Source organism: Rhinoderma darwinii, chromosome 1, assembly GCF_050947455.1.
Source record: "Rhinoderma darwinii isolate aRhiDar2 chromosome 1, aRhiDar2.hap1, whole genome shotgun sequence".
Lineage (NCBI taxonomy): Eukaryota > Metazoa > Chordata > Amphibia > Anura > Rhinodermatidae > Rhinoderma > Rhinoderma darwinii.
This window is the reverse complement of record NC_134687.1, coordinates 433,232,359-433,260,216: the sequence shown is the minus strand read 5'-3', so window position 1 is coordinate 433,260,216 and position 27,858 is coordinate 433,232,359. Positions and strand designations below refer to the sequence as shown.

Sequence of the window (27,858 nt, the reverse complement as noted above, 5' to 3'; positions counted from 1 at the left end):
GCATTATTCATGTGTACAGTATATAGTGGAGTTTTTCATTGGTACAGTATATATACACTACCGTTCAAAAGTTTAGGGTCACTTAGAAATTTCCTTATTTTTGAAAGAAAAGCACAGTTTTTTTCAATGAAGATAACATTAAATTAATCAGAAATACACTCTATACATTGTTAATGTGCTAAATGACTATTCTAGCTTCAAACGTCTGGTTTTTAATGCAATATCTACATAGGTGTATAGAGGCCCATTTCCAGCAACCATCACTCCAGTGTTCTAATGGTACATTGTGTTTGCTAACTGTGTTAGAAGGCTAATGGATGATTAGAAAACACTTGAAAACCCTTGTGCAATTATGTTAGCACCACTGTAAACAGTTTTGCTGTTTAGAGAAGCTATAAAACTGACCTTCCTTTGAGCTAGTTGAGAATCTGGAGCATTACATTTGTGGGTTCGATTAAACACTCAAAATGGCTAGAAAAAGAGAGCTTTCATGTGAAACTCGACAGTCTATTCTTGTTCTTAGAAATGAAGGCTATTCCATGCGAGAAATTTCCAAGAAACTGAAGATTTCCTACAACGGTGTGTACTGCTCCCTTCAGAGTACAGCACACACAGGCTCTAACCAGAGTAGAAAGAGAAGTGGGAGGCCCCGCTGCACAACTGAGCAACAAGACAAGTACATTAGAGTCTCTAGTTTGAGAAATAGACGCCTCACAGGTCCTCAACTGGCAGCTTCATTAAATAGTACCTGCAAAACGCCAGTGTCAACTTCTACAGTGAAGAGGCGACTCCGGGACGCTGGCCTTTAGGGCAGAGTGGCAAAGAAAAAGCCATATCTGAGACTGGCTAATAAAAGGAAAAGATTGATATGGGCAAAAGCACACAGACATTGGACAGAGGAAGATTGGAAAAAAGTGTTATGGACAGACTAATCGAATTTTGAGGTGTTTGGATCACACAGAAGAACATTTGTGAGAAGCAGAACTGAAAAGATGCTGGAAGAGTGCCTGACGCCATCTGTCAAGCATGGTGGAGGTAATGTGATGGTCTGGGCTTGCTTTGGTGCTGGTAAAGTGGGAGATTTGTACAAGGTAAAAGGGATTTTGAATAAGGAAGGCTATCACTCCATTTTGCAACGCCATGCCATACCCTGTGGACAGCGCTTGATTGGAGCCAATTTCATCCTACAACAGGACAATGACCCAAAGCACACCTCCAAATTATGCAAGAACTATTTAGGGAAGAAGCAGACAGCTGGTATTCTATCTGTAATGGAGTGGCCAGCGCAGTCACCAGATGTAAAGGATCTGCCAGGCACAGCTTCGGGGTTAACTCCCAGAACTAATCAGTCAGCACCTGAGAATATATCCCTGAGACTGACTCCTGCTTCCACCATTCAGGCTGGCAGGCTTAGGAGTGGGAGAGCCTATCGTAACCTGGCCAGACTCAGCTAGCTCCCGCCCTCGGTCTATTTAAGCCTGCACTTCCTGTCCCTCGGTGCTTGTGATTCTTTCCTTGTGGTTTCCTGGCCCAGCTACAGCTCCTGCTATTTTTGATCCTGCTCCATACAGACCCTGGCTTACCGACTACTCTTCTGCTTTTCGTTTTGTACCTTGCACACTCCTGGATTGACTCGGCTCGTTCACCACTCTGGTTGCTCACGGTGTTGCCGTGGGCAACGGCCCCTTTTCCTTGCTTGTGTTCCTTTGTATGTTTGTCGTGTTTGTCGTGCACTTACTGAGCGCAGGGACCGCCGCCCAGTTGTACCCCGTCGCCTAGGCCGGGTCGTTGCAAGTAGGCAGGGACAGAGTGGCGGGTAGATTAGGGCTCACTTGTCCGTCTCCCTACCCCCTGCCATTACATAATCACAAGCCCATACCTAGTCTAACCCTGGTCCCTGACACCACTATGGATCCCCGTGAGACCCTGGCTCAGCAAATGCAGGGTCTCTCCCTACAGGTCTAGGCCCTGGCTGAGAGGGTCAACCAGCCTGATGCTACCCTGGTAGTTCCCCTCACCGCACCTCTTGAACCCCACCTCAAGTTGCCCGACCGGTTCTCAGGGGACCGGAGGGCTTTTCTCTCCTTTTGGGAGAGTTGTAGGCTTTACTTTCGTTTAAAGCCTCATTCCTCAGGTTCTGAGAGCCAGCGGGTGGGTATAATTATGTCCCGGCTCCAGGAAGGGCCCCAAGAGTGGGCCTTCTCCTTGGCTCCTGACGCCCCTGAACTTTCCTCCGTTGATTGTTTCTTTTCTGCTCTCGGACTTATTTATGACGAGACTGACAGGACTGCCTTTGCCGAGAGTCAGCTGGTGACCTTAAGTCAGGGTAAGAGACCTGTTGAGGAGTATTGCTCTGACTTTCGGAAGTGGTGCGTAGCTTCTCGGTGGAATGACCCTGCCTTAAGGTGCCAGTTTAGGTTGGGTCTGTCGAATGCCCTGAAAGACCTGCTAGTTAGCTATCCCTCTTCTGACTCCCTAGACCAGGTTATGGCTTTAGCGGTACGACTTGACCGACGTCTCAGGGAACGACAACGTGAACGTTTATGTGTTTTCTCCTCCGACTCCCCCATGATGCCTCCCGAAGCTCCGTTGCTTCGTTCCTCCCCGAAAGATTCAGAGATACCTATGCAACTCGGGGCCTCCGTGTCCCCCCAACAACGTAGAGAATTCCGCAGGAAGAATGGTCTCTGCTTCTACTGTGGGGACGACAAGCATCAAGTGAACAACTGTCCTAAGCGTAAGATTGCAGCCAGAGAACTTCCGCGTCTAAGTGATCATCGGGGAGGTCACTTGGGCGCACAGGTATTTCCCGTAAATATGAAACGTACTAAGATCTTGCTTCCCTTTCAGGTCTCTTTTGGTGGTAGGTCTGCTACCGGCAGTGCCTTCGTGGATTCAGGGTCCTCTACTAATATCATGTCTGTGGAATTTGCTATGTCCCTTGCTATGCCTCTGATTGATTTGCCTAAACCTGTCCCGGTAGTGGGTATCGACTCCACTCCTCTTGCTAATGGTTATTTTACACAGCATACCCCTGTTTTTGAACTCCTTGTTGGCTCCATGCATTTGGAGCAATGCTCTGTACTGTTGATGCAGGGATTATCGTACGATTTGGTTCTAGGTCTTCCCTGGTTGCAGTTGCATAATCCTACGTTTGACTGGAATACTGGGGAGCTAACCAAATGGGGTAATGAATGTTGTACGTCATGTTTTTCTGTTAATTCTATTTCTCCCCCTAAGGAGGCGAATACGCTACCCGAGTTTGTTCAGGACTTCGCTGATGTTTTCTCTAGGGAGGCCTCCGAAGTGTTACCTCCTCATAGAGAATACGATTGCGCTATCGAATTGGTACCAGGAGCTAAGCTTCCTAAGGGTAGGATATTTAATCTTTCTTGTCCCGAACGTGAAGCTATGAGAGTGTATATCCAGGAATCCCTGGCCAAGGGTTACATTCGTCCCTCTTCTTCTCCGGTAGGTGCTGGCTTCTTCTTCGTGGGGAAGAAGGATGGTGGTCTTAGGCCATGCATTGACTTCCGTAGCCTGAATAAGGTCACGGTAAGGAACCAGTATCCCCTTCCTTTGATTCCTGATCTCTTTAATCAGGTTCAGGGGGCCCAATGGTTTTCTAAATTGGATCTACGGGGGGCGTATAACCTTATTTGCATCAAAGAGGGGGATGAGTGGAAGACTGCGTTTAACACGCCCGAAGGCCATTTCGAATACCTCGTCATGCCCTTTGGGTTGTGTAATGCCCCTGCGGTCTTCCAGAATTTCATAAATTAGATTTTGAGAAATTACCTGGGGATTTTTCTGGTAGTGTACCTTGATGACATACTGGTGTTTTCCAAGGACTGGTCCTCCCACATTGAGCATGTCAGGAAGGTGCTCCAGGTCCTTCGGGAAAACAAACTGTTTGCCAAAACCGAAAAATGTGTGTTTGGGGTACAGGAGATTCCATTTTTGGGTCAAATCCTCACTCCTCATGAATTCCGCATGGACCCCGCCAAGGTTCAGGCTGTGGCGGAATGGGTCCAACCTGCCTCCCTGAAGGCGTTAGTGTTTTTTGGGGTTCGCTAATTATTACAGGAGATTTATTGCTAACTTCTCGGTCATCGCTAAGCCCCTTACGGACCTCACTCGCAAAGGTGCTTATCTCCTCCACTGGCCTCCTGAGGCTGTCCAGGCTTTTGAGGTCCTTAAGAAGTGCTTTGTCTCGGCCCCGGTGCTGGTTGAGCCCAACCAAATGGAGCCATTTATCGTGGAAGTTGACGCATCTGAGGTGGGAGTGGGGGCTGTCTTGTCCCAGGGTACCAGGTCCCTCACCCATCTCCGCCCCTGTGCCTACTTCTCCAGGAAGTTTTCGCCAACTGAAAGTAACTATGATATTGGCAACCGCGAACTCTTAGCCATTAAATGGGCATTTGAAGAGTGGCGCCACTTCCTGGAGGGGGCTAGGCACCAGGTAACGGTCCTTACCGACCACAAGAATCTGGTTTTCCTAGAATCTGCCCGGAGGCTAAACCCGAGACAAGCTCGATGGGCGTTATTTTTTACCAGATTCAATTTTTTGGTTACCTATAGGGCTGGGTCTAAAAATATTAAGGCTGATGCACTGTCGCGTAGCTTCATGGCCAGCCCTCCTTCGGAGGAAGATCCTGCTTGTATTTTGCCTCCAGGTATAATCATTTCCTCGATCGATTCTGATTTAGTCTCTGATATTGCTGCTGATCAAGGTGCAGCTCCCGGGAACCTTCCTGAGAACAAGCTGTTTGTTCCCCTGCAATTCCGGCTAAGGGTACTTAGGGAAAATCATGACTCCACACTATCTGGCCATCCAGGCATCCTGGGTACCAAACACCTCATTACCAGAAATTATTGGTGGCCTGGGTTGCCTAAAGACGTTAAGGCCTACGTCGCCGCTTGTGAGGTTTGTGCTAGGTCCAAGACTCCCAGGTCCCGACCAGCGGGCTTACTGCGTTCGTTGCCTATTCCCCAGAGACCTTGGACACATATCTCCATGGATTTTATCACCGATTTGCCTCCATCCCAAGGCAAGTCGGTGGTGTGGGTGGTGGTGGACCGCTTCAGTAAGATGTGCCACTTTGTGCCCCTCAAGAAACTACCCAACGCCAAAACGTTGGCTACCTTGTTTGTCAAACACATCCTGCGTCTCCATGGGGTCCCTGTCAATATCGTTTCGGACAGAGGGGTACAATTTGTTTCATTGTTTTGGAGAGCCTTCTGTATGAAGTTGGGGTTTGATCTGTCCTTCTCCTCTGCCTTCCATCCTGAAACCAATGGCCAAACGGAGAGGACTAATCAATCTCTAGAACAATACTTAAGGTGTTTTGTCTCTGACTGTCAATTTGATTGGGTCTCTTTCATTCCCCTCGCCGAATTTTCCCTTACTAACCGGGTCAGTAACTCGTCAGGGGTCTCTCCTTTTTTTTGTAATTTTGGGTTTAATCCACGGTTCTCCTCCGTTTCACCTGGTTGTTCCAACAATCCCGAGGTAGAGGTCGTTCATCGGGAACTGTGCACAGTCTGGGCCCAGGTTCAGAAAAACCTAGAGGTGTCCCAGAGCGTACAAAAAACTCAGGCTGATAAAAAACGTTCTGATAACCCCCTGTTTATGGTCGGGGATCTGGTGTGGTTGTCGTCTAGGAACTTGCATCTCAAGGTTCCGTCCAAGAAGTTTGCTCCCCGGTTTATTGGGCCGTATAAGGTCATTGAGGTCCTCAATCCTGTCTCCTTCCGGCTGGAGTTACCCCCGTCTTTTCGGATACACGACGTTTTTCATGCCTCCCTCCTCAAACGCTGCTCCCTGTCCTTGGCTCCCTCGAGGAGACCTCCTGTTCCCATCCTCACCCCGGAGGGGGTGGAATTCGAGGTGGCCAGGATTGTGGACAGCAAGATGGTCCAAGGCTTCCTCCAGTACCTGGTCCATTGGAGAGGATACGGGCCCGAGGAGAGGACTTGGGTACCCGCCCGGGATGTTCACGCTGGGGTATTGGTCAGGAGGTTCCACCTGCGTTTCCCCAGTAAGCCAGGTCCACTTAGAAAGGGTCCGGTGGCCCCTCATAAAAGGGGGGGTACTGTAAAGGATCTGCCAGGCACAGCTTCGGGGTTAACTCCCAGAACTAATCAGTCAGCACCTGAGAATACATCCCTGAGACTGACTCCTGCTTCCACCATTCAGGCTGGCAGGCTTAGGAGTGGGAGAGCCTATCGTAACCTGGCCAGACTCAGCTAGCTCTCGCCCTCGGTCTATTTAAGCCTGCACTTCCTGTCCCTCGGTGCTTGTGATTCTTTCCTTGTGGTTTCCTGGCCCAGCTACAGCTCCTGCTATTTTTGATCCTGCTCCATACAGACCCTGGCTTACCGACTACTCTTCTGCTTTTCGTTTTGTACCTCGCACACTCCTGGCTTGACTCGGCTCGTTCACCACTCTGGTTGCTCACGGTGTTGCCGTGGGCAACGGCCCCTTTTCCTTGCTTGTGTTCCTTTGTATGTTTGTCGTGTTTGTCGTGCACTTACTGAGCGCAGGGACCGCCGCCCAGTTGTACCCCGTCGCCTAGGGCGGGTCGTTGCAAGTAGGCAGGGACAGAGTGGCGGGTAGATTAGGGCTCACTTGTCCGTCTCCCTACCCCCTGCCATTACACCAGATCTCAACCCCATAGAGCTGTTGTGGGAGCAGCTTGACCGTATGGTACGCAAGAAGTGCCCATCAAGCCAATCCAACTTGTGGGAGGGGCTTCTGGAAGCATGGGGTGAAATTTATCCTGATTACCTCAGCAAATTAACAGCTAGAATGCCAAAGGTCTGCAATGCTGTAATTGCTGCAAATGGAGCATTCTTTGATGAAAGCAAAGTTTGAAGGAGAAAATTATTATTTCAAATAAAAATCATTATTTCTAACCTTGTCAATGTCTTGACTATATTTTCTAGTCATTTTGCAACTCATTTGATAAATATAAGTGTGAGTTTTCATGGAAAACACAAAATTGTCTGGGTGACCCCAAACTTTTGAACGGTAGTATATATATATATATATATATATATATATATATATATATATAATGGTATTATTCATGTGTTTAGTGTATATAGCAACATTATTTATGTGTTCAGTTTATATAGCAGCATTATTTATGTGTACAGTTAATATTGTTGTTTTTATTATTACTCATTTGTACAATATATATGATGCCATTTTTAGTATACACAGTATATGTCGTATGGACACGTTGTATATCCTGTGGTGTATGATGTATTATATTTATTGCACACCTATATTCTTTAATATTTCTGTAATATATTATTTATTACAATAAATTGAAATATGATTGAGAAGAGTAAATTTCTGGGTATTGTCGCTATCTCTGGTAGGTCTCCATTCCTGCCGACCGCCACCCTTCTGTGCTGCTCAAACATTTTATAGCGGATAATTAGATATCGTTCCTGTATGAGAGTTGTAACCGGTGTATTCATTCAGCTCATCACATGCGTTTAGCGGGATTTATTGATTTATGACATATCTGAGTAGCACAACAGTAAGGCAGCATTTCAAGGAATATCAGAAACAATGTACAATGCTGGAGGGTGGACCGGCAACCACGCAAACATATTGCATGGACAATAGGTGGGTCTGTGTGCTAAAAAATGCCAATGTTGATTTTAAGTCCCAGTCCGGCCCTGTTGTGAGGTATAAAGACAAAATTTCCCAGAATGTAAATCCCAAAAGCAAGCTCTGCAGAGGCAGAATTTAGAATGCAGCTCTGAGCTGTATTTCAGGATCAGTACAAGATAAGTAATGTAATATATTTTAAACTTACTGAACTTTTTATGAGAACTTTTTAGAATAATTCTATATGTAGACTGTAATAGATTCATTCCATAGGTAGACTGTAATATGGTGTTGATTTAATTCACATTAATTAAGTAACAATTTAGTGGACTTCCAAAAATGTTGTTCACAATCTCACCTCCAACTGTTGACGAAGCTTGCCAAATTCCCAACGACAGGATGTATTCTCCTGAGTCACCTTCTCTCGTAAGCTCTTCTCGAATGCTGCCTCTCCAATAGCTTGAGCTAACTGCATATCAAACCTGCATAGAAAAAACTTCCAATGACTCTTTTCTTACACAGCTTTAAAATTGGAATAACGCTTCAGAAAATGTTACGGTAGGATTAGATGTGCATCAAGTAAAATAGCAGGCTAAAGCAATATCATTAACTCGGCAAGTTACTTTCCAATGCGTTGTGAGGTGACATTTCACTTCTGTCACCATAAAGCAAGATAAAACATCCCTGGATGGCAAAATGCTAGAATCATGAATCATACGTTGCTGAAAAAAGTGACAAAATCATGGAAATTAGTCATTTCTATTCAAAAGAGCAGTGCTTACATTTAATCCTACAGAGTCCTCCCTAAAGCACTGTTACCAATATTCAACCGCTCTACATTTATCTGTAACTTGTTATTTTGATGAACAACTTTCAAACAGCGTACACAATTTAAAAATGCTGTGTTCTTTTCCTGACCATGTTTACACTTATCTGTGGTTAAAATACCTGGAGAAATTTGAATACAATTTCTAATTATACCAAAACATGCAGAATCATCTATAAAGGCTATCAAGTGATAAAAACCTACGCACAGTAATTGGTTGCTTTCTTGTTCTATACTACTCTCATCTCAAATTAATATAGCTGGTAGAATTGGAATACATTTTACCTGGCTGGGTCTAAAAAGCAGAATTTTTTACTCATTTTTGTTTTAGTGCATAATATCTCTCCATCCATCGAAATGCATTTTATTTGACAAGATCTAAGAAGCAACATTTTTTATTCGTTTAATTTTAGTGCATAATCTCGACTCATACTGTCAAGTGCTTTGTTGTCAATCTTATTAATAACTTAACTCACATTAGTTATATGGCTATATGATAGTGGATAACAAGCTAGAGCAGTGACCAGTTTATTAACCCCTTCAGGACCCAGCCTGTTTTGGCCTTCAGGACCCAGCCGATTTTTTCAAATCTGACATGTGTTACTTTATGTGGTAATAACGTTGGAATGCTTTTACCTATCCAAGCGATTCTGAGATTGTTTTCTCGTGACATGTTGTACTTTATGTTAGTGAAAAAATTTTGTCGATAATTTTGGTATTTATTTCTGAAAAACACCACAATTTAGAAAAAAATTAGCAAAAATTAGCATTTTTCTAAATTTAAACGTATCTGCTTGTAAAACATATAGTAATACCACACAAAATAGTTACTAGTTAACATTTCCCATATGTCTACTTTATGTTTGCATCGTTTTTTGAACGTCCTTTTATTTTTCTAGGACGTTACAAGGCTTAGAACTTTAGCAGCAATTTCTCTTATTTTAATGAAAATTTCAAAAGGCTATTTTTTCAGGGACCAGTTCAGTCTGAGGTGGCTTTGAGGGCCTTATATATTAGAAAATCCCCAGAAGTCACCCCATTTTGAATACTGCACCCCTCAAGGTATTCGAATCAGCATTCACAAAGTGTTTTAACCCTTTAGGCGTTTCACAGGAATTAAAGCAAAGTAGAGGTGAAATTTACAAATTTTATTTTTTTTGCAGAAATTAATTTCTTATACATTTTTTTGTAACCCAGAATGTTTTACCAGAGAAATGCAACTCAATATTTATTGCCCACATTCTGCAGTTTTTAGAAATATCCCACATGTGGCCCTAGTGTGATAATGGACTGAAGCACAGGCCTCAGAAGCAAAGAAGCACCTAGAGGATTTTGGGCCTCCTTTTTTTTAGAATATATTTTAGGCACCTTGTCAGGTTTGAAGAGGTCTTGTGGTGCTAAAACAGTGGAAACACCCCAAAAGTTACCCCATTTTGGAAACTACACCCCTTAAGGAATTTATCTAGGTGTATAGTTAGCATTTTGACCGCACAGGTTTTTCGCTAAATTTATTAGAATTAGTCTGTAAAAATGAAAATCTACTTTTTTCTGAAAAAACATAGAAATGTTTAATATTTACAAGAAATAATAAAGAAAATGCACCCCAACATATGTAAAGCAATGTCTCCCGATTACAGTAATATCCCATATGTGGTAATAAACTGCTGATTGGACCCACAGCAGGGCTCAGAAGGGAAGGAGTGCCATTTGGATTTTGGAGCACGGATTTTGCTGGATTGGTTTTCGGTGCCATGTCGCGTTTGCAACCCCCTGGAGGGACCAAAACAGGGGAAACCCCCCAAAAGTGACCCCATTTTGGAAACAACACCTCTCAAGGAATTTATCTAGGTGTATAGTTAGCATTTTGACCACACAGGTTTTTTGCAGAATTTATTACAATTAGGCGGAGAAAATTAATATCACAATTTTTTTTCCACTAAAATGTTGAATTTTCTCATTTTCACAAGGGTTAAAGGAGAAATAAACAACCAATTTTTGTAAAGCTATTTCTCCCGGGTACGGAGATACCCCACATGGGGTCATACATTTTTTTCATTAGAAATGAATTAACCCTTTCAGGACTGATCCATTTTTTGCTTTCTTATTTTCGTTTTTCACTACCCGCCTTCCAAGAGCCATAACTTTTTTCTTTTTTCGTCAGTAGAGTGATGTGAGGGCTTATTTCTTGCGGGAGGAATTGTAGTTTCTATTGACACCATTTAAAGTGCCATAAAAAGTACTGGGAAACTGAAAAAAAATAGGAAAATATAGTAATATAGGAAAAAAATCTGATTCCATTTTTTGGGGTTTTCGTTTTTACAGCTTTCGCCGTGCTGTAAAAACGAAAACTACAGCAATTTTGGCGGTTTAAATTATTTAAGTTTTTTACGGCGTTCACCGTGCGAGTTAAATAATGGTATATTGTAATAGTTCGGCCTTTTACGGACGTAGCGATATCAATTCTGTTTATTTTTTTACATTACTGTTGAAGAAAAATGGGAAAAGGTTTTTTGTCTGACCTCCAATTGCCACGACAAGCATCGGTAGCCCCCACGATCAGTTCGTGGGGGCTGCCGATGTGCTTCAAACCACTTAAATGCGGCGACGGCAATCCGTCGCCGCATTTATGGGGTTAATTGCCGAAATCAGCGGTGATGGGCCGCTGACCGGCAAGGCTGGAGTGTCAGCTGTCAGGGACAGCTGACCTCCCGGTTCCCGGACACTGTCCGTTAGGACAGTGTGCGCCGGGAACTACTCCGCAATAGTACGTCTGGATGCGGGAACTAACACCTCTGCAGGACGTACTATTGCGGAGCAGCGTGGCAAGAGGTTAATAATGTTTTTGGGGAATTTCCTTTGATTGGTTAGGCTAAATTCACAACCAAACATATAGATAGACTAAGCAACTGTATGCCTATACCTTTGCTTGGATTTGGTTAAGGACTCCAATTTCTCATTAAACAAATTCAATACACTATCTCGACATGTTAGCAAAACCCTTGACAGGCTGGAAACCACATGACAACCACTGGGTGGCCACACATAGACACAAATAGCATAGACATCTGGTAACAGAATATCTCGAAATCATGTTTTTTTTTTTTTTAAAGATGGTAATTTTTGCGCCACACATTTAAGGATATGTTGAGATATAAGGAATGGCAAGCTAGCACACATTTGTGCATTGTCAGAAACTGCCATTAAAAGAGAAGCACAGTATACAGTTTAATTATACAGTTGTAATGAAAAGTGCAGTCGACTACACTTTTCAATAGAGTTGTGCCTAATCTCGACATATACCGGCTAAACGTATGCTAAAAAGGTACCCTTATGTCAAAACATTTGCTCATTAAATTCTATGGCTAAACAGATTTTCGGCATGCACACTGACTGTACATCACAAATTTAGTGGTGTGAATGAAGCCTTAGACATAATGGAGAACTGTGATTTTCCCAAAGTAGATGAACGGTAAAAGAACGTATAGTGCCTAGATAGATCAGGGACAAGATGGTTAGGATTTTCTATCCACAGTCCATCTCATGTGATATCACACATTGTGGTTGATGTGTAGCCGAGGTGCCCTAAAAATTTCAACCGCATGTAGTTATAAACATGTAAAGAATGGAAATATTGGTAGAGGAAATCCAGTCAGTCTAATTATTCATTTATTGTTCCAGCAAGACAAGTAAAAGTAGTGTGGATGTGGAGCTCAAGCCTACGGTAGTTTCGTGTGTATCCACGCTTTGTCAAAGCATGAATGGTGAGTGCCGTGGATTTTCTCTACCAATATTGTTGTACTGACACTTTTCACCACTGAGCACCACCTGTTTGAATTGAACTGAATTTGTTTAGACCCATGTTTCTGTCTGCTGTTGGGACTCATAGTGCTCCATGAGCCAAAGCAGTGCCGATCTTTTTCTTATCTTCCGGACAAATGTAAAGAATGGGTCTGTCAGTCTGGATCAGACTTGTTGCTGGTAGGTCTGTGAGTAAAAAAAATTATTATGTTACTCCAAGCAAGCAAGGAGCTTGATAGAAGTGTAGCAATTCATGTTTAGTTAGTGGTCAAACATTTATGAATTTGTTTTTAGATTTTGTGACATTTTCAAAAGAGAAACTTGTATATGAGCTGCTAAGCTGTTAAGTAAAGACATGTGGGATCTGTATTGGACTTTCATACGCTGTGTCAAGACCCACTGAGCTTTTACCCTTTGTATTTAATCCCTCGTAAAAGGATTTGGCAGTCAATATGGCAGATCAATAGGTTTGTTCCTTCTATCCCTTTAACTCTCTTAAATCTATGGTATCATTATTGATGTAAAGTATATGTTTGGAGGCATAAAGAGGACCTATCAATACTGAGAAAGATATTCCAAATATACAGTATATCATTAGCATTTTCTTAAGCAATAGGGTACGGTTCCACGTACCGGTGGTCGCATGCGGGTAAAACCACGCCCGAATGCATTGGCCAAAGGTCACACGATTGTGCTGGTAATAACCGCTAAAAGAACATGCGGCCATTGGCCACTGCAAGCAAGCCAGGCTTCAGCCGCGTGCAGCCGCCACTACCTGTTACCGTAAGAGGACAGAGTTTATGCTTTAATGTCAGTAGTGAGGTCTGGCAGATACCAACTGTGAGAGGGAGGAGTTGCTTGTACTAAATGGTTATTCTGCTAGAAGAGAAGACAGCTGCTTGTAAAGAGTTCATCTGCTAGCAGAGGATACAACTTGTATAGGGTTAATCTCCTATAAGAGGAGACAACTGCTTGTAAAGCGTTAAAGGGGTATTGTGGGGACCAAAAAATATTAGCAGTGTACTGGCTGCAGTATGTGAGTACACTAGCTATTATACATTCCGGTCCCCCATCGTGTTAATTATGAAATTTTAATAGATTTTTTATAGCGCTGGCGGGGGAACGAAAGTCTAGTGGCACAGTCTTCCTTCATGGCAACACGACTCTTTATCATGTGAACGGCCCTGCTGTACTCTATGTACTCGATGAACTACTGCTTGTACATAGAGTACTGCGGGGCCGGTCACATGACGAAGAGTCGTATTGTCATGAAGGAAAACTGTGCAACTACATCCAGTGCCACACCTGCCATGAGGCCAGGTGAGCCGATGGCCTCAGGCGGCACCACCTACCCAAACGGGGGGGGGTGGCATTTTCAGCCCGGGACGGACTGGACCGGGGGGAGGGGCCATGCAGACGCACATAGCAGACGTGCCGAACGTCTGTAACACTCCTCCTCCTCTTTGACGCTGTACACAGCACATGCAGCCAGAGAGGAGCAAGTCTGCAGGAGGAGCGACGAGCAGCACGAGGTAAGTTCCTGCCTTGCTGGGACCGGTTCCCGTGACGTGAGTATACTGCAAGGGGGGGTCTGCACATTTTGCCGACAGCAGAGGGCTCTATGGGGCTGGAATAATCGACCGCATAGAGCCCTCACATCACTATAATGGAAGGATTAGTGTGGGTGGGGGAGGGTCTAAGCGTCTAACTTACTGCAAACAGCTCTATAGGGGGGGATTCTGCCCTCCCTTTAGAGCAGTCAGTCAGATGCTCAGACCCCCCTAACCTTTCAGTATAGTAACTAGTCAGGGCTCTATGGTGGGGGGATAATTCACCCCTATAGAGCCCTCTGCTGTCAGTAAACACCCCCCCCCCCCCTGCAGTATACTCCTGGCTTTGTAGCTTTCCTGTGCTTAATTAGCGTGGGAAAGCTACAAGCAGGGCTGTGACTGGTGAGTCTCACAGTCACTCCCAGTGCACACTGCATGCGGCAGCTGCGGCAGCCAGTCTGACTGAGTCTCTGACCAGTCACCACCCACACGCAGCAGAGAAACAGGATAGACTGATAGTGCCTGTCGTTGAATAAACCCTCAACTACTACAGTTTCACAGGCATTGACTATGACAGCTTCTATAGTGTAGTGGTTAGCTTGTCTGCCTTACACATGGAAGGTTGATGGTTCAAATCCCAGCTGGGGTTTTTTTTAAATATATATTATTAATATCTTGTATTGGGCTTTGTTCACACTAGCATTAATATACATTTACCTCTCTTCCGTCAGAGGAAGAGAGGATCGATACGGTAAACAGAAAGCAACGGTTCCATTAGAATTACCATTGCTTTCAATGGTAATTCTTTTGTATCAGTTGCTTTCCATTTGTTCTTTTGAACGGAAATAAAAGTTCTGCAGACTGCACTTTTGTTTCCTTTAAAAAAAATGGAAACTTAGCGAACGGAGACAAACGGAAAGCAACTGATACAAAAGAATTACCATTGAAAGCAATGGTAATTCTAATGGAACCGTTGCTTTCCCTTTAACGTATCGATCCTCTCTTCCTCTGACGGAAGAGAGGTAAACGTATATTAATGCTAGTGTGAAAGAAGCCTTAGGGCCTGTTCACATCAGCGTTGGCTTTCCGTTCTGGGGTTCCGTCGGAGGTAACCCCGCAACGGAAAGTCAAACTGAAACCACAGCTTCCGTTTCTGTCACCATTAGCGCAGTCGACTGCGTTGATTCCGTCACAAAAACGGAAACCTGCCGGAATGGTGACGAATGGAAACCATTAGCAATGTTTCCGTCACCATTGATTTCAATGGTGACTGATGCGGAAGCTGTGGTTTCAGTTTGACTTTCCGTTGCGGGGTTCACCCGACGGAAACCTCCCACGGAACCCCGGAACGGAAAGCCAACGCTGATGTGAACAGGCCCTAATCCTTCCCCATAAACCTGCCCCCGCTAATTATAATAAATATATAATGTATATAGCGCTGTATCCTGTATCCGTCAGGTCAGCGGGTCCTGCAGGATCGAGCTGTTACCGATCACATCTAAGTTCATAACTTAGATGTGATCAGTAATAGGCGACCTAATGCATTCAGGTCTCAGCGCTATATACAGCTGCTCTGTATACAGGATACAAAGCAGCTGTATCTCAAAAAGTACAAATCATTTTCAATAAAAAGTAATTAAAACTTGCACCAATCGCGTTAATAGATATCTTTATATATCATAGTGACATGTCCGAAGTTTTCATCGGTGGGGGACCGAGCACTGAGGCCCCCACCAATCGCTAAAACGAAGCAGCAGAAGTGCTCGGGTGAGCGCTGTGCTGCTTCATTTATGATCGACTTTCAGCCGAGTGAGCGGTGTACGGACTCATAGACTTTCTATTGAGCCCGTACACTGCTCCAAGGAAAGCCAAACAGAATTGAAGTGGCACACCGCACACCCGAGCACTTCTGCTGCTTCGTTTTAGCGACTAGTAGGGGGTATCAGTGTTCGGACCCCACTGATCAAAACTTCTGACATGTCAAAAGTTTTTTAAAAAGTTGTTACACTTTAAAGTGAATCTTTCACCTGCCCAGATTTGCATTTGAGTGCAGCATGTAATGGTCAGGACTGCACAAACTCTGGGGCATATTTTTTTTCCTACCCTCTTTCCTTACTTAGATATCTGTGCTGTAATATTTGGCGCCCGATATTTAAATAACCCCATGAACTGCCAATGGGGCGGTAATTGGCAAGGGGGTGTGTAACATCGCTGTGACACTGCCCAATCCGCTACGGACAATGTCAACAGCAAGAGCTGGAGAGAGGAGATCATGTGCGCACGCACACGCTCTCACTCTTCAGCTCTGGGCAGGCAAGTACGAGACTGTGATCTCAGGTGAGAGATCAGTCTTGTCGTCGTCCTTGTCTGCCGAGAGCTAAAGAGTGAGAGCGTGCGTGCGCGCACAGCTCCGATGCCATGGAACAGAAGAAGAAGAATTCACACTCTTCTTCTCTTGTGTTCCTTAGTGGTGGCGGAGCTGCGTGCACACGCTCTCTCTCCAGCTCTTGCTGTAACGCTGACCGTAGCTGATTGGACAGTGTCACAGCGATGTTACACGCCCCCTTGCCAATTACCTCCCCATTGACAGTTCATGGGGTTATTTAAATATCGGGCGCCAAATATTACAGCACTTATATCTAAATAACGAAGGAGGCTAGGATTTTTTTTTAAAGTGCCCCAGAGTTTGTGCAGCCCTCCCCATTACCTGCTGCACTCAGCTGTACATGTATGGGGAGGTGGAAGGTTCTCTTTAAAAGAAACTTGTTATAATTATTTTATTTTTATTTTAGGTAGCTATTTATTCATATGTTTGTACGTCTGTGGGGGCAGCCAACTTTATTTTTATTTTTCAGACTGCTCATTTTTGTTTTGCAGGTTCCGCTGGACCATTTGGACTATGTCGTAGATTCGTTGGACTACTTCGCTGATTTAAGCTTTATTTCCTTTTTTTTTAATAAAATGGTTAAAGTGGATTGTGTGGAAGAGTTGTCATTTCAATAAAATAAATTTCTTTATGTCTCTGTTTTTTAATACTTCATTACCGCCTTAGTAATGGCAGCTGTCTGATTGAGAGCGTCCATTACTAAGAAGGGGCTTAGTGTTAGCCAGTAATAAGGCTATCACTGACCCCTATTATTACCCCGGTACCCATCGCCACCAGGAGTACCGGGAAGAGCTGGGTACGATCCAGCACCCGACCGTCTGAAGAGAAGGGCGGGTACTGGGGTGGCTGCAGGCTGGTACGATCAGGCTCGGAATGGCCAAAAACCATGGCCCTTCCCACCCTGGTAATGCTAGGCTGCTGCTGCTTTATTGTATCTGGCTGGTTATGAAAAATGGAGGGGATCTCACGTAATTTTTTTTCTATTATTTTTTTATTTTAAAAGACGTGGGGTTCCCGCTATTTTTCACAACCAGCCAGATACAATACAGCAGCTGCAGCCTAACATCCCCAGGGAGTGAAGGGCCACGTTTTTTATCCCTTCCCAGCCTGGTAAAACCAGCCTGTAGCCACCCTGCTGCCTTACCGTCGCTTCAGATGGTCGGGTACTGGATCATACTCCCCTCGCGGCAGTGAGAACCGGGGTAATAATAGGGGTTAGTGATAGCCTTTTTACTGGCTAACACGAAGCCCCTTCTTAGTAATGGATGTTCTCAATCAGACAGCAGCCATTACCAAGGCCATAATAAAGTATTAAAAAAAACAGACATAAGAAAAACTTTTATTGAAATCTAAACTCCCCCATGCAACCCTCTTTCACCATTTTATTTTTTTCTAAAAAGTAGATAATCGGAGTAGTCCAATGAATCTACGACGTAGTCCAAACGCTCCAGCGGAACCTACCAAAAAAAAACTGTATAAAAATGTAAAAAACTTAAATTTGCCACAATAGTCACTCGATATAACTATAAAGTAATCACTTATATGGTCTACAGATATCTTGTGTATAACTGGCATCTACCTCTATAAGGTCACTATATGGTGGTAATATTGGTCTATATATAGTGTGATTTATTCACTAACAGTATGGTGGGGTTTTTTCTGACACAATGTTGTAGTAATATGTGATCATGGTTTGGTAGTTTTATTCAGTAACCATATGGAGGTATTATTCAGTAACAGTATGGAAGTATTATTCAGTAATGGTATAAAGGTATTATTCAGTAACAGTATGGGGGTATTATTCAGTAACAGTATGGAGGTATTATTCAGTAACAGTATGGGGGTATTATTCAGTAACAGTATGGAGGTATTATTCAGTAACAGTATGGAGGTATTATTCAGTAACAGTATGGGGTTATTATTCAGTAACAGTATGGAGGTATTATTCAGTAACAGTATGGAGGTATTATTCAGTAACAGTATGGGGTATTATTCAGTAACAGTATGGGGTATTATTCAGTAACAGTATGGGGGTATTATTCAGTAACAGTATGGGGGTATTATTCAGTAACAGTATGGAGGTATTATTCAGTAACAGTATGGGGTATTATTCAGTAACAGTATGGGGTATTATTCAGTAACAGTATGGGGTATTATTCAGTAACAGTATGGGGGTATTATTCAGTAACAGTATGGAGGTATTATTCAGTAACAGTATGGAGGTATTATTCAGTAACAGTATGGGGGTATTATTCAGTAACAGTATGGAGGTATTATTCAGTAACAGTATGGAGGTATTATTCAGTAACAGTATGGGGTATTATTCAGTAACAGTATGGAGGTATTATTCAGTAACAGTATGGAGGTATGATTCAGTAACAGTATGGAGATATTATTCAGTAACAATATGGCGGTATTATTCAGTAACAGTATGGGGGTATTATTCAGTAACAGTATGGGGGTATTATTCAGTAACAGTATGGGGGTATTATTCAGTAACAGTATGGGGGTATTATTCAGTAACAGTATGGGGGTATTATTCAGTAACAGTATGGGGGTATTATTCAGTAATAGTATGGAGGTATTATTCAGTAACAGTATGGAGGTATTATTCAGTAACAGTATGTGGGTATTATTCAGTAACAGTATGGGGGTATTATTGGTAATGTTGGTGTTACAATCTATGTAAATTACTGTGATGGGGGCTGTGGGGAAGTGTGAGTGTGGCAGCAGATGATCAGGCTAAGAGACAGTCTGCAGAGTGGCATGTGATGTACTTTGACATGTAGGTGATACTTACGTGTGGGATGTGGGCCCATAACTTGTGTACCGCCCAGGGCCAAAGATCATATTAATCCACCACTGGCATCGAGCCAGCACAGGCAGACCACTACAATACAGCAGGTAGAGCAAAGAAACCAGCCCAGGACGTGCTGCTTCAAAACAGCGCTAAGCGCGATCCGTCCTGGACTGGCCTGAATGTAATTGCAGAGAGTGACGCCACAAATGAGACTGGCTGCCGAGGAGAGATATGGGGCAGTGCAGGGCAGACTGTACTATTTGCACTGCACTGATTGGCAGTAAGAATAATTCTTTAAATATTTTCCATACTTCAAACAGCACTTTAAGGCTATGTCCACACTGAGTTTTTTGCAGGAGGAAAATTCTGCCTCAAAATTCTGTTTCGGATTTCGAGGCAAATTTTGTCCTTCCTGCACGTCGTTTGCCGCGATTTTCACCGCATTTTTCGCTCGCGGCCATTGAGTGCTACGGGCAAAAAACTCAGCGAAGTACCCTTTCTGTGCCTCCCATTGATGTCAATGGGAGGTCAGAGGCGTAAACGCGCGAAGATAGGGCATGTCCCTTCTTTCTCGGGAGGCATTTTCGGCCGGTATTTGACGAGTTTTGCGGAGCGGTTTCCGCGCCCAAAAACTCGTCAAAATACTCCATGTGAACAGAGCCTAACAAATAAACATCAAATGCTTTCCTATTTAAAAAATGTATATATTGCGTGTTTGATGTGCAAAGCTAGGAATGAGAAAACTCCGATAGATTTTTTTGGGGGGGGCGCCTTTTTATAGTACGCCTCAGGCGGCAGACAGGCTAAGTTCACCCCTGACTACATCCACTTCCAATAGTTACTACAAAATTCCTACCGTAATTATAACCTCATCAAGAACAATTACTGTGAAAATAGCAGCAGTTTAAGGCCTTATTTACACGAGCGTATTTACCGTCCGTGATACGGGCGTGAAAATGACGCGCGTCGCACGGACCTATGTTAGTCAATGGGGCCGTTCAGACAGTCCGTGATTTTCACGCAGCGTATGTCCGCTGCGTAAAACTTGCGACATGTCCTATACTTTGCCGTTTTTCGTGCATCACGCACCCATTAGTCAATGGGTGCGTGAAAATCGCGCAAGGTACACGGAAGCACTTCCGTGTGCCGCGTGTGATTCTCGCTACAGTTGTAAAATAAATGAATGAAAACATAAAAGCACCTCCTGCTTTTATGTTTGTAAACATAAAAGCAGAGTGAAATAATGATGCCATATGCACGAAAATCACACAGGCATGCACCAAATACTGATGCCACACGGAACTGCTACGCGCGCAAAACGCAGCGTTTTTTGCGCGTACAATACACACACGCTCGTGTTAAGGCCTAATGGATGATGTTAGATAGTTAATAAACAATGCAAAAGTGTAGTAATTCTTAAAGTGACATTACGTAACACTTTTACAGCAGTTAAAGAATAATATAATGATTGATAAAAAGAGAACACGAGATAAAGGAGTAGCAGACATCCGAGTAATTCTAAAGTGACTGTACATTGAGTAGTGAGAGCAATTCCTTTAGAGCTTTGTAGCTGGGGATTTTTTTCTCTCATATTGATTGCTTGAGTGCTGCTTTTCCTTTTCATCTATTGTTTGTGATTTAAAAAAATAACAAAATTCCAGCATCAAGAAATAATTTTAGATAATGTTGGAAATAGAAGGTCATGAAATACAATGTTTGATATTGACAGAGCCAAATTCAGTGTACTTCAAATGTCAATGTGACTGCTTTCAGTATTTTATGTAAATGAAGCGAAAAACACATAGAGTATAGATGTATAACCCCTTCCTGATATTTGACAAACATGCACGTCATAGTCGGGAGAGGAGGCGTATAGAGAGGGCTCACGAGCTGAGCATGCTCCATACAGAGCAGGTGTCAGCTGTATATTACAGCTGACACCTCACTTTAACAATCATTAGAGACCACGGCATCTAAGCCCTTAGTCAGAGGGGAGGCCCACTTCAGTCGCCCCATCCTACCCAATGCGCTGCGGCCCTAGGTCTGCCACATTGGTCCTAATATAATAGAAGGATGCAAAATGCACAATACACTGCAATACGATTTAATTTTAAAATCCCCTAGAGGGAATAAAACTAATAATTTTTAAATAAATGTAATAAAGTCTTTAAGAATATATATATATATATATATATATATATATATATATATATATATATACACACACCATGTTCCAAATTATTATGCAAATGTTATTTTTCGCTGATTTTCCTAAATAGTCAATGCAAATGACAGTCAGTATAATTCTCAAGCCATCAACCGTTGGAGTATAATGCAAATTTTATTGTACAAATCTCCTAATATTAACAGATTTTTTTTTAGAAGTAAAAAACTCAAAATGCACTGTTTCAAATTATTATGCACAACAGAGATCAAAACATTTTAAAGGTTGTAAAGAGAACTAAAATGGTAATTTGTTGAATTCGCAGCATCAGGAGGTCATATTTACAGAAATCAAAAGCTCTTTCAATCAAAAAAAAACTTAACAGGCCAAGTTACATGTTAACATAGGACCCCTTCTTTGATATCACCTTCACAATTCTTGCATCCATTGAATTTGCGAGTATTTGGACAGTTTCTGCTTGAATATCTTTGCAGGATGTCAGAATAGCCTCCCAGAGCTTCTGTTTTGATGTGAACTGCCTCCCACCCTCATAGATAATTTGCTTGAGGATGTTCCAAAGGTTCTCAATAGGGTTGAGGTCAGGGGAACATGTGGACCACACCATAAGTTTCTCTCCTTTTATGCCCATAGCAGCCAATGACACAGAGGTATTCTTTGCAGCATGAGATGGTGCATTGTCATGCATGAAGATAATTTTGCTATGGAAGGCACGGTTCTTCTTTTTGTACCACGGAAGAAAGTGGTCAGTCATAAACTCTACGTACTTTGCAGAGGTCATTTTCACACCGTCAGGGACCCTAAAGGGGCCTACCAGCTCTCTCCTCATGATTCCAGCCCAAAACATGACTCCGCCACCTCCTTGCTGACGTTGCAGCCTTGTTGGGACATGGTGGCCATTCACCAACCATCCACTACTCCATCCATCTGGACCGTTCAGGGTTGCACGGCACTCATCAGTAAACAACGCGGTTTGAAAATTAGTCTTCATGTATTTCTGAGCCCACTGCAACCGTTTCTGCTTGTAAGCATTGTTTAGGGGTGGCCGAATAATAGCTTTATGCACACTTGCAAACCTCTGGAGGACCCTACACCTTGAGGTTCGCAGGACTCCAGAGGCACCAGCGGCTTCAAATACCTGTTTGCTGCTTTGCAATGGCATTTTAGCAGCTGCTCTCCTAATCCTATTAATTTGTCTGGCAGAAACCTTCCTCATTATGCCTTTATCTGAACTTACCCGTCTGTGCTCTGAATCATCCACAAATCTTTTAACAGTACGATGATCACGCTTAAGTTTTCTTGAAATATCCAATGTTTTCATACCTTGTCCAAGGTATTGCACTATTTCACGCTTTTCGGCAGCAGAGAGATCCTTTTTCTTTCCTATATTGCTTGAAACCTGTGGCCTGCTTAATAATGTGGAACGTTCTTCTTAAGTAGTTTTCCTTTGATTGGGCACACCTGGCAAACTAATTATCACAGGTGTATGAGATTGATTCCAATGATCCAAAGAGCCCTAAGACACAATACCATCCATGAGTTTAATTGAAAAACGAATCATTAAATGTTTATGACACTTAAATCCAATGTGCATAATAATTTGGAACACGGTGTAGGATCTTGCTCCTGTAGGATGTAACCTGCAAGTGATTAAAAAAGGATAATTTCCTGTGAAATAATAAAAAAATAAAAAAAGACTGGCAGAGTCAGGATCAGTGCAAACGATGCGTATTACGTGCGGTTTTGCTGCGCGTATTTTCTATGCCACAAAACCGCAGCGTAATACAGTACCAGAATAGACAATGAGATTCCTGGAAATCTCATGTACACGCTGCTGTATTTTCCCGCATGTAAATTAACCTGTGGTGCGGATTTTAAATTCTGCAGCATGTCAATTATTCTTGCATTTCCGCTTGCGTATTATATCTGCCTAGTGCAGAAGAAAATCGCACCAATACACACAGCGATTTAGGCATCGAAACGTAAAAACCGGACTGAAAAACGCATAAAAAAATGCACCTTTTTTCCTGCGAATATCTTGCAGTTTCCTGCGGTTTTGCTGCGTATTTTCCACAGCAATATATGTAACATGTGCATTCAGCCTCAAAGAGGATCTGTCAGCTTTCCTGACATTTCTGTTTTAGTAAATACTTGTTTTCCTCATGAAATAACAATTCCAGAGAATACAAAAAAAAACGACGCGTAAAGCTTATTCATTGTGGTTTTTTTCACGTTCTGTGAGCGATTTCTGTGCGTTTTTGGTGCGTAATTAGGGCTCCCATTGATTAACCCCTTCCCGCATTTTCACGTACAGTTACGTGATGGGAGATGGCCTTTTCCCGCATCTCCACGTAACTGTACGTGATGGAGATGAAGCTGGCTCAGGAGCTGAGCCAGCGACATCACCGCCGGGTGACAGCTGTATGTTACAGCTGGCACCCTGAGGTATCGGCCAGGACCGGAGCTAGCCTCCGATCCGACCGATTAACCCCTCACATGCTGCGTTCAATAGAGATCGCAGCATGTGAGGAGTTTATAGCCACCGGCGACAAAGCAACGTGATCGCTGGGTTGCCGGTGGCTGCAAATGCGATCGGAGGGGTAATACTTACCTCCCGGTCCGCCAGTAACGGAATCCTCCTATGCCCCGTCGTCGGCGGGGCCCAGGAGGCTTCCGGTACCATCGGCAAGATGGCGCCCGCTCAGCTTCCGGTTCAGAAGCTGAGCCGGCGTCATCAGCAGTGGGTGTCCGCTGTATGTTACAGCGGACACCCCGATCTATCGCCAGGAACCGGAGCTAGCTCCGATTCCTGGCATTAACCCCTTCAATGCAGCGATTCAATGCAATCGCTGCATCAAAGTGGTTTGTATGCAATCGGCAGCCTTGCCACGCGATGGCAAGGCTGGCGACTGCTACTATGGCAACAGGATGCCTAACAATGGCTTCCTATCTGCCATTACGTTAGCCGATTAGGCCCCGCCCGGAGGCGGAGCCTGATCGGCTTGCTGTCAGTGAACAACTGACAGTTCTAATACATTGCACTACATAGGTAGTGCAATGTATTAGAACATCAATAAAACAGTTGGACCTTCAAGTCCCCTAGTGGGACTAAAGAAAAGTGTAAAAAAAAGTGTAAAAAATGTAAAAATAAAAGTTGTAAAAAATACAATAAAAGTTTTAAATAATAACACAAAACACAATCGCCCTTTTTCCCTTATCAAGTCATTTATTATTGAAAAAAATAATAAAGCCATACATGTTTGGTATCGCTGCGACCGTAACGACCTGAACTATAAAATATTATGTTATTTATCCAGCGCAGTGAACGCCGTAAAAAAAAAACTAAAAAATACTGACATAATTGCTATTTTTTCGTCACTTTGTCTTCCAAAAATTGAAATAAAAAGTGATCAAAAAGTCGCATGTACCTAAAAATGGTACCTATAAAAACTATAACTCGTCTCGCTAAAAACAAGCCCTCATACAGCTCCGTCGACGAAAAAATTAAAACCGTTATGGCTCTCACAACTTGGCGACAGAAAAAATCCATTATCTTTACAAAAGTAATTTTATTGTGCAAAAAGTTGTAAAACATAAAAAGTGCTATAAATTTGGTATCGCCAGAATCGGACTGACACGCAGAATAACGTGAACATGTAATTTATAATGCGTGGTGAACGCTGTATAAAAAGAACTAAAAAAATATGCCAGAATTGCTGTTTTTTGGTCACGTTGCCTCCCAAAAAAAAAGGATAACAAGTGATCAAAAAGTCGCATGTGCCCCAAAATAGTACAAATAAAAACTACAGCTCGTCACACACAAAAAAAAACAGCCCTCATACCACTACGTCTATGAAAAAATAAAATTAGTCAAGGCACCAATAAGCCAGGAAATAAAAATATGCAGTTGTGCCGGCCCGAGGGGAACGTTTCTTCTGTTTCAAGTGGCGAATTATCAAGGCCCCTAAAATTAGGGAACCTGGAAGGGGAGGGCCCAAACATATCTGCTGGAAGTGAGGGCGCCCGTATTATACCAGGACAACACTTTCCTGCAAAATCCCCCAAACTGAAAAGGTCCAGAGTGTGGTCCAAAAGGGGACTAAGTAAAGACCATTTATTAGTGCGACACCGGCCTGTGCAGAAAGTCACAGCATAACACACATCTATGGATTATTTTATTGTTTTTTTTTTACCCCACTATACCACCTGACTATGCCCCTTATATACTCCGCCCGTCTTACATGTACCCCCACATTATAAACGGAAACACCAGTAAGACTCAAAACAAAACTACTACAAGCAAAATCCACGCTCCAAAAGCCAAATGGCTCTACCTCCCTTCTGAACCCTACAGTTTGCCCAAACAGCAGTTTACTTCCACATATATGGCATCGCCATACCCGGGAGAACCCTTTTAACAATTTTTGGGGTGTGTGTCTCCAGTGGCACAAGCTGGGCGCCACATATTGGCATATCTATTGAAAAACCCTTTTCACTCTGCAACATCGCGTGCACACCAATTTCTGCCAATCACCTGTGGGGTTAATATGCTCACTACACCCCTAGGTGAATACTTTGACGGGTGTAGTTTCCAAAATGGGGTCACTTCTGGGGGGGATCCACTGTTTTAGTCCCACAGGGACTTTGCAAATGCGACATAGCGACCAGAAACCAATCCAGCAAAATCTGTACTCCAAAAGCCAAATGGCGCTCTTTCCCTTCTGAGCCCTACTCTGTGCCCAAACAGCAGTTTATGACCACATATGTGGTATTGTCATACACAGGAGAAGTTGCTTTACAAGTGTTGGGGAGCTTTTTTTCATTTATTTGTTGAGAATATGAAACATTTTCAGCTAAAACTACGTCTTATTGAAGAAAAAGGATTTTTTTTATTTTCACTGCCCAATTCTAATAAAATCTATGAAACACCTGTGGGGTCAAAATGCTCACTACACCCCTAGATGGATTCCTCAAGGGGTGTAGTTTCGTGAATCGAGTGACTTTTGGGGAGTTTCCACTGTACTGGTACCTTAGGAGCTTTGCAAAAGTGACATGGTGTCAAGAAATCAATCCAGCAAAATCTGTGCTCCAAAAGCCAAACGGCACTCCTTCTCTTCTGATCCTTGCCGTATGCCCAAACAGCAGTTTATGACCACAAATGGGGTATTGCCATACTCCAGAGAAGTTGCTTTACAAATGTTGGGGTTCTTTTATTCCTTTATTTGTTGAGAAAATGAGAAATGTTGAGCTAAAGCTACGTCTTATTGGAAAAAAAGGATTTTTTTTATCTTCACTGCCCAATTCTAATAAAATCTATGAAGCCCCTGTGGGTTCAAAATGCTCACTACACCCCTAGATGGATTCTTCAAGGGGTGTAGTTTCCTAAATGGAGTCACTTTTTTGGTGTTTTCACTGTTTTGGTCCCTTAGGGGTTTTGCAAATGCGACGTGGTCTCCGCAAACCATTCCTGCTAAATTTGAGCTCCAAAAGCCAAATGGCGCTCTTTCCCTTCTAAGCTCCGCCGTGTGTCCTAACAGCTGTTTATGACCACATGCAGGGTACTGTTTTACTCGGGAGAAATTGCTTTACAAAACTGGTGGTGCATTTTCTCCTTTTAGTCCTTGTGGAAATTAGAAAAAATAAGCTAAACCTACATTTTCTTTGAAAGAATTTAGATTTTCATTTTCACGGCCTACTTCCAATAATTTCTGCAAAAAACCTGCGGGGTCAAAATGCTCACTATACCCCTAGATAATTTCCTCAAGGGGTATAGTTTCCAAAATGGGGTCACTTTTGGGGGATTTCCACTGTTTTGGTGCCGCAAGAGCCTTTCAAACCCGACATGGTGCCTATAATATATTTTAATAAAAAGGAGGCCCCAAAATCCTCTAGGTGTTCCTTTGCTTCTGAGGCCTGTGCTTCAGTCAATAAGTGCACTAGGGCCACATGTGGGGTATTTTTAAAAACTGCAGAATCTGGGCAATAGATATTGAGTTGCGTTTCTCTGGTAAAACTTTCTGTGTTACAAAAAAAAATAGATGAAAAATGAATTTCTGCAAAAAAAAAAGAAATTTGAACATTTCACATCTACTTTGCCTTAATTCCTGTGAAACATCTAAAGGGTTAAGAAACTTTCTAAATGCTGTTTTGAATACTTTGAGGGGTGAAGTTTTTAAAATGGGGTGACTTATCGAGGGTTTCTAATATATAAGGCCCTAAAATCCACTTCACAACTGAACTGGCCCCTGTAAAAATGGCCTTTTGAAATTTTCTTGAAAATGTGAGAAATTGCTGCTAAAGTTCTAAGCCTTGTGATGTCATAGAAAAATAAAAGGATGTTCAAAAAACTATGCCAATCTAAAGTAGACATATGGGTGATGTTAATTAGCAACAATTTTGTGTGGTATTACTGCCTGTCTTACAAGCAGATACATATAAATTTAGAAAAATGCTAATTTTTGCAATTTTTCGCTAAATTTTGGTGTTTTTCACAATTAAATACTTAATGTATCGAGCAAATTTTGCCAGTATCATAAAGTCCAATGTGTCACGAGAAAACAATCTCAGAATCGCTTGGATAGGTACAAGCATTCCGACGTTATTACCACATAAAGTGAAACATGTCAGATTTGAAAAAATTGGCTGTGTCCTGAAGGCCAAAACAGGCTGTGTCTTGAAGGGGTTAAGGG

The 27,858-nt window shown here is 42.9% G+C and overlaps 1 protein-coding gene across 1 annotated transcript in view; it reads right to left on the bottom strand.

The window, feature by feature from the left end:
• MYO18B (myosin XVIIIB) overlaps positions 1-27,858 on the bottom strand; it is a 625,429-nt gene that overhangs the window by 212,298 nt on the left and 385,273 nt on the right. The window contains exon 31 of the mRNA XM_075825873.1: positions 7,986-8,109. Within this exon, the coding sequence (XP_075681988.1) occupies positions 7,986-8,109 (124 nt within the window). The remainder of the gene's footprint in view (positions 1-7,985; positions 8,110-27,858) is intronic.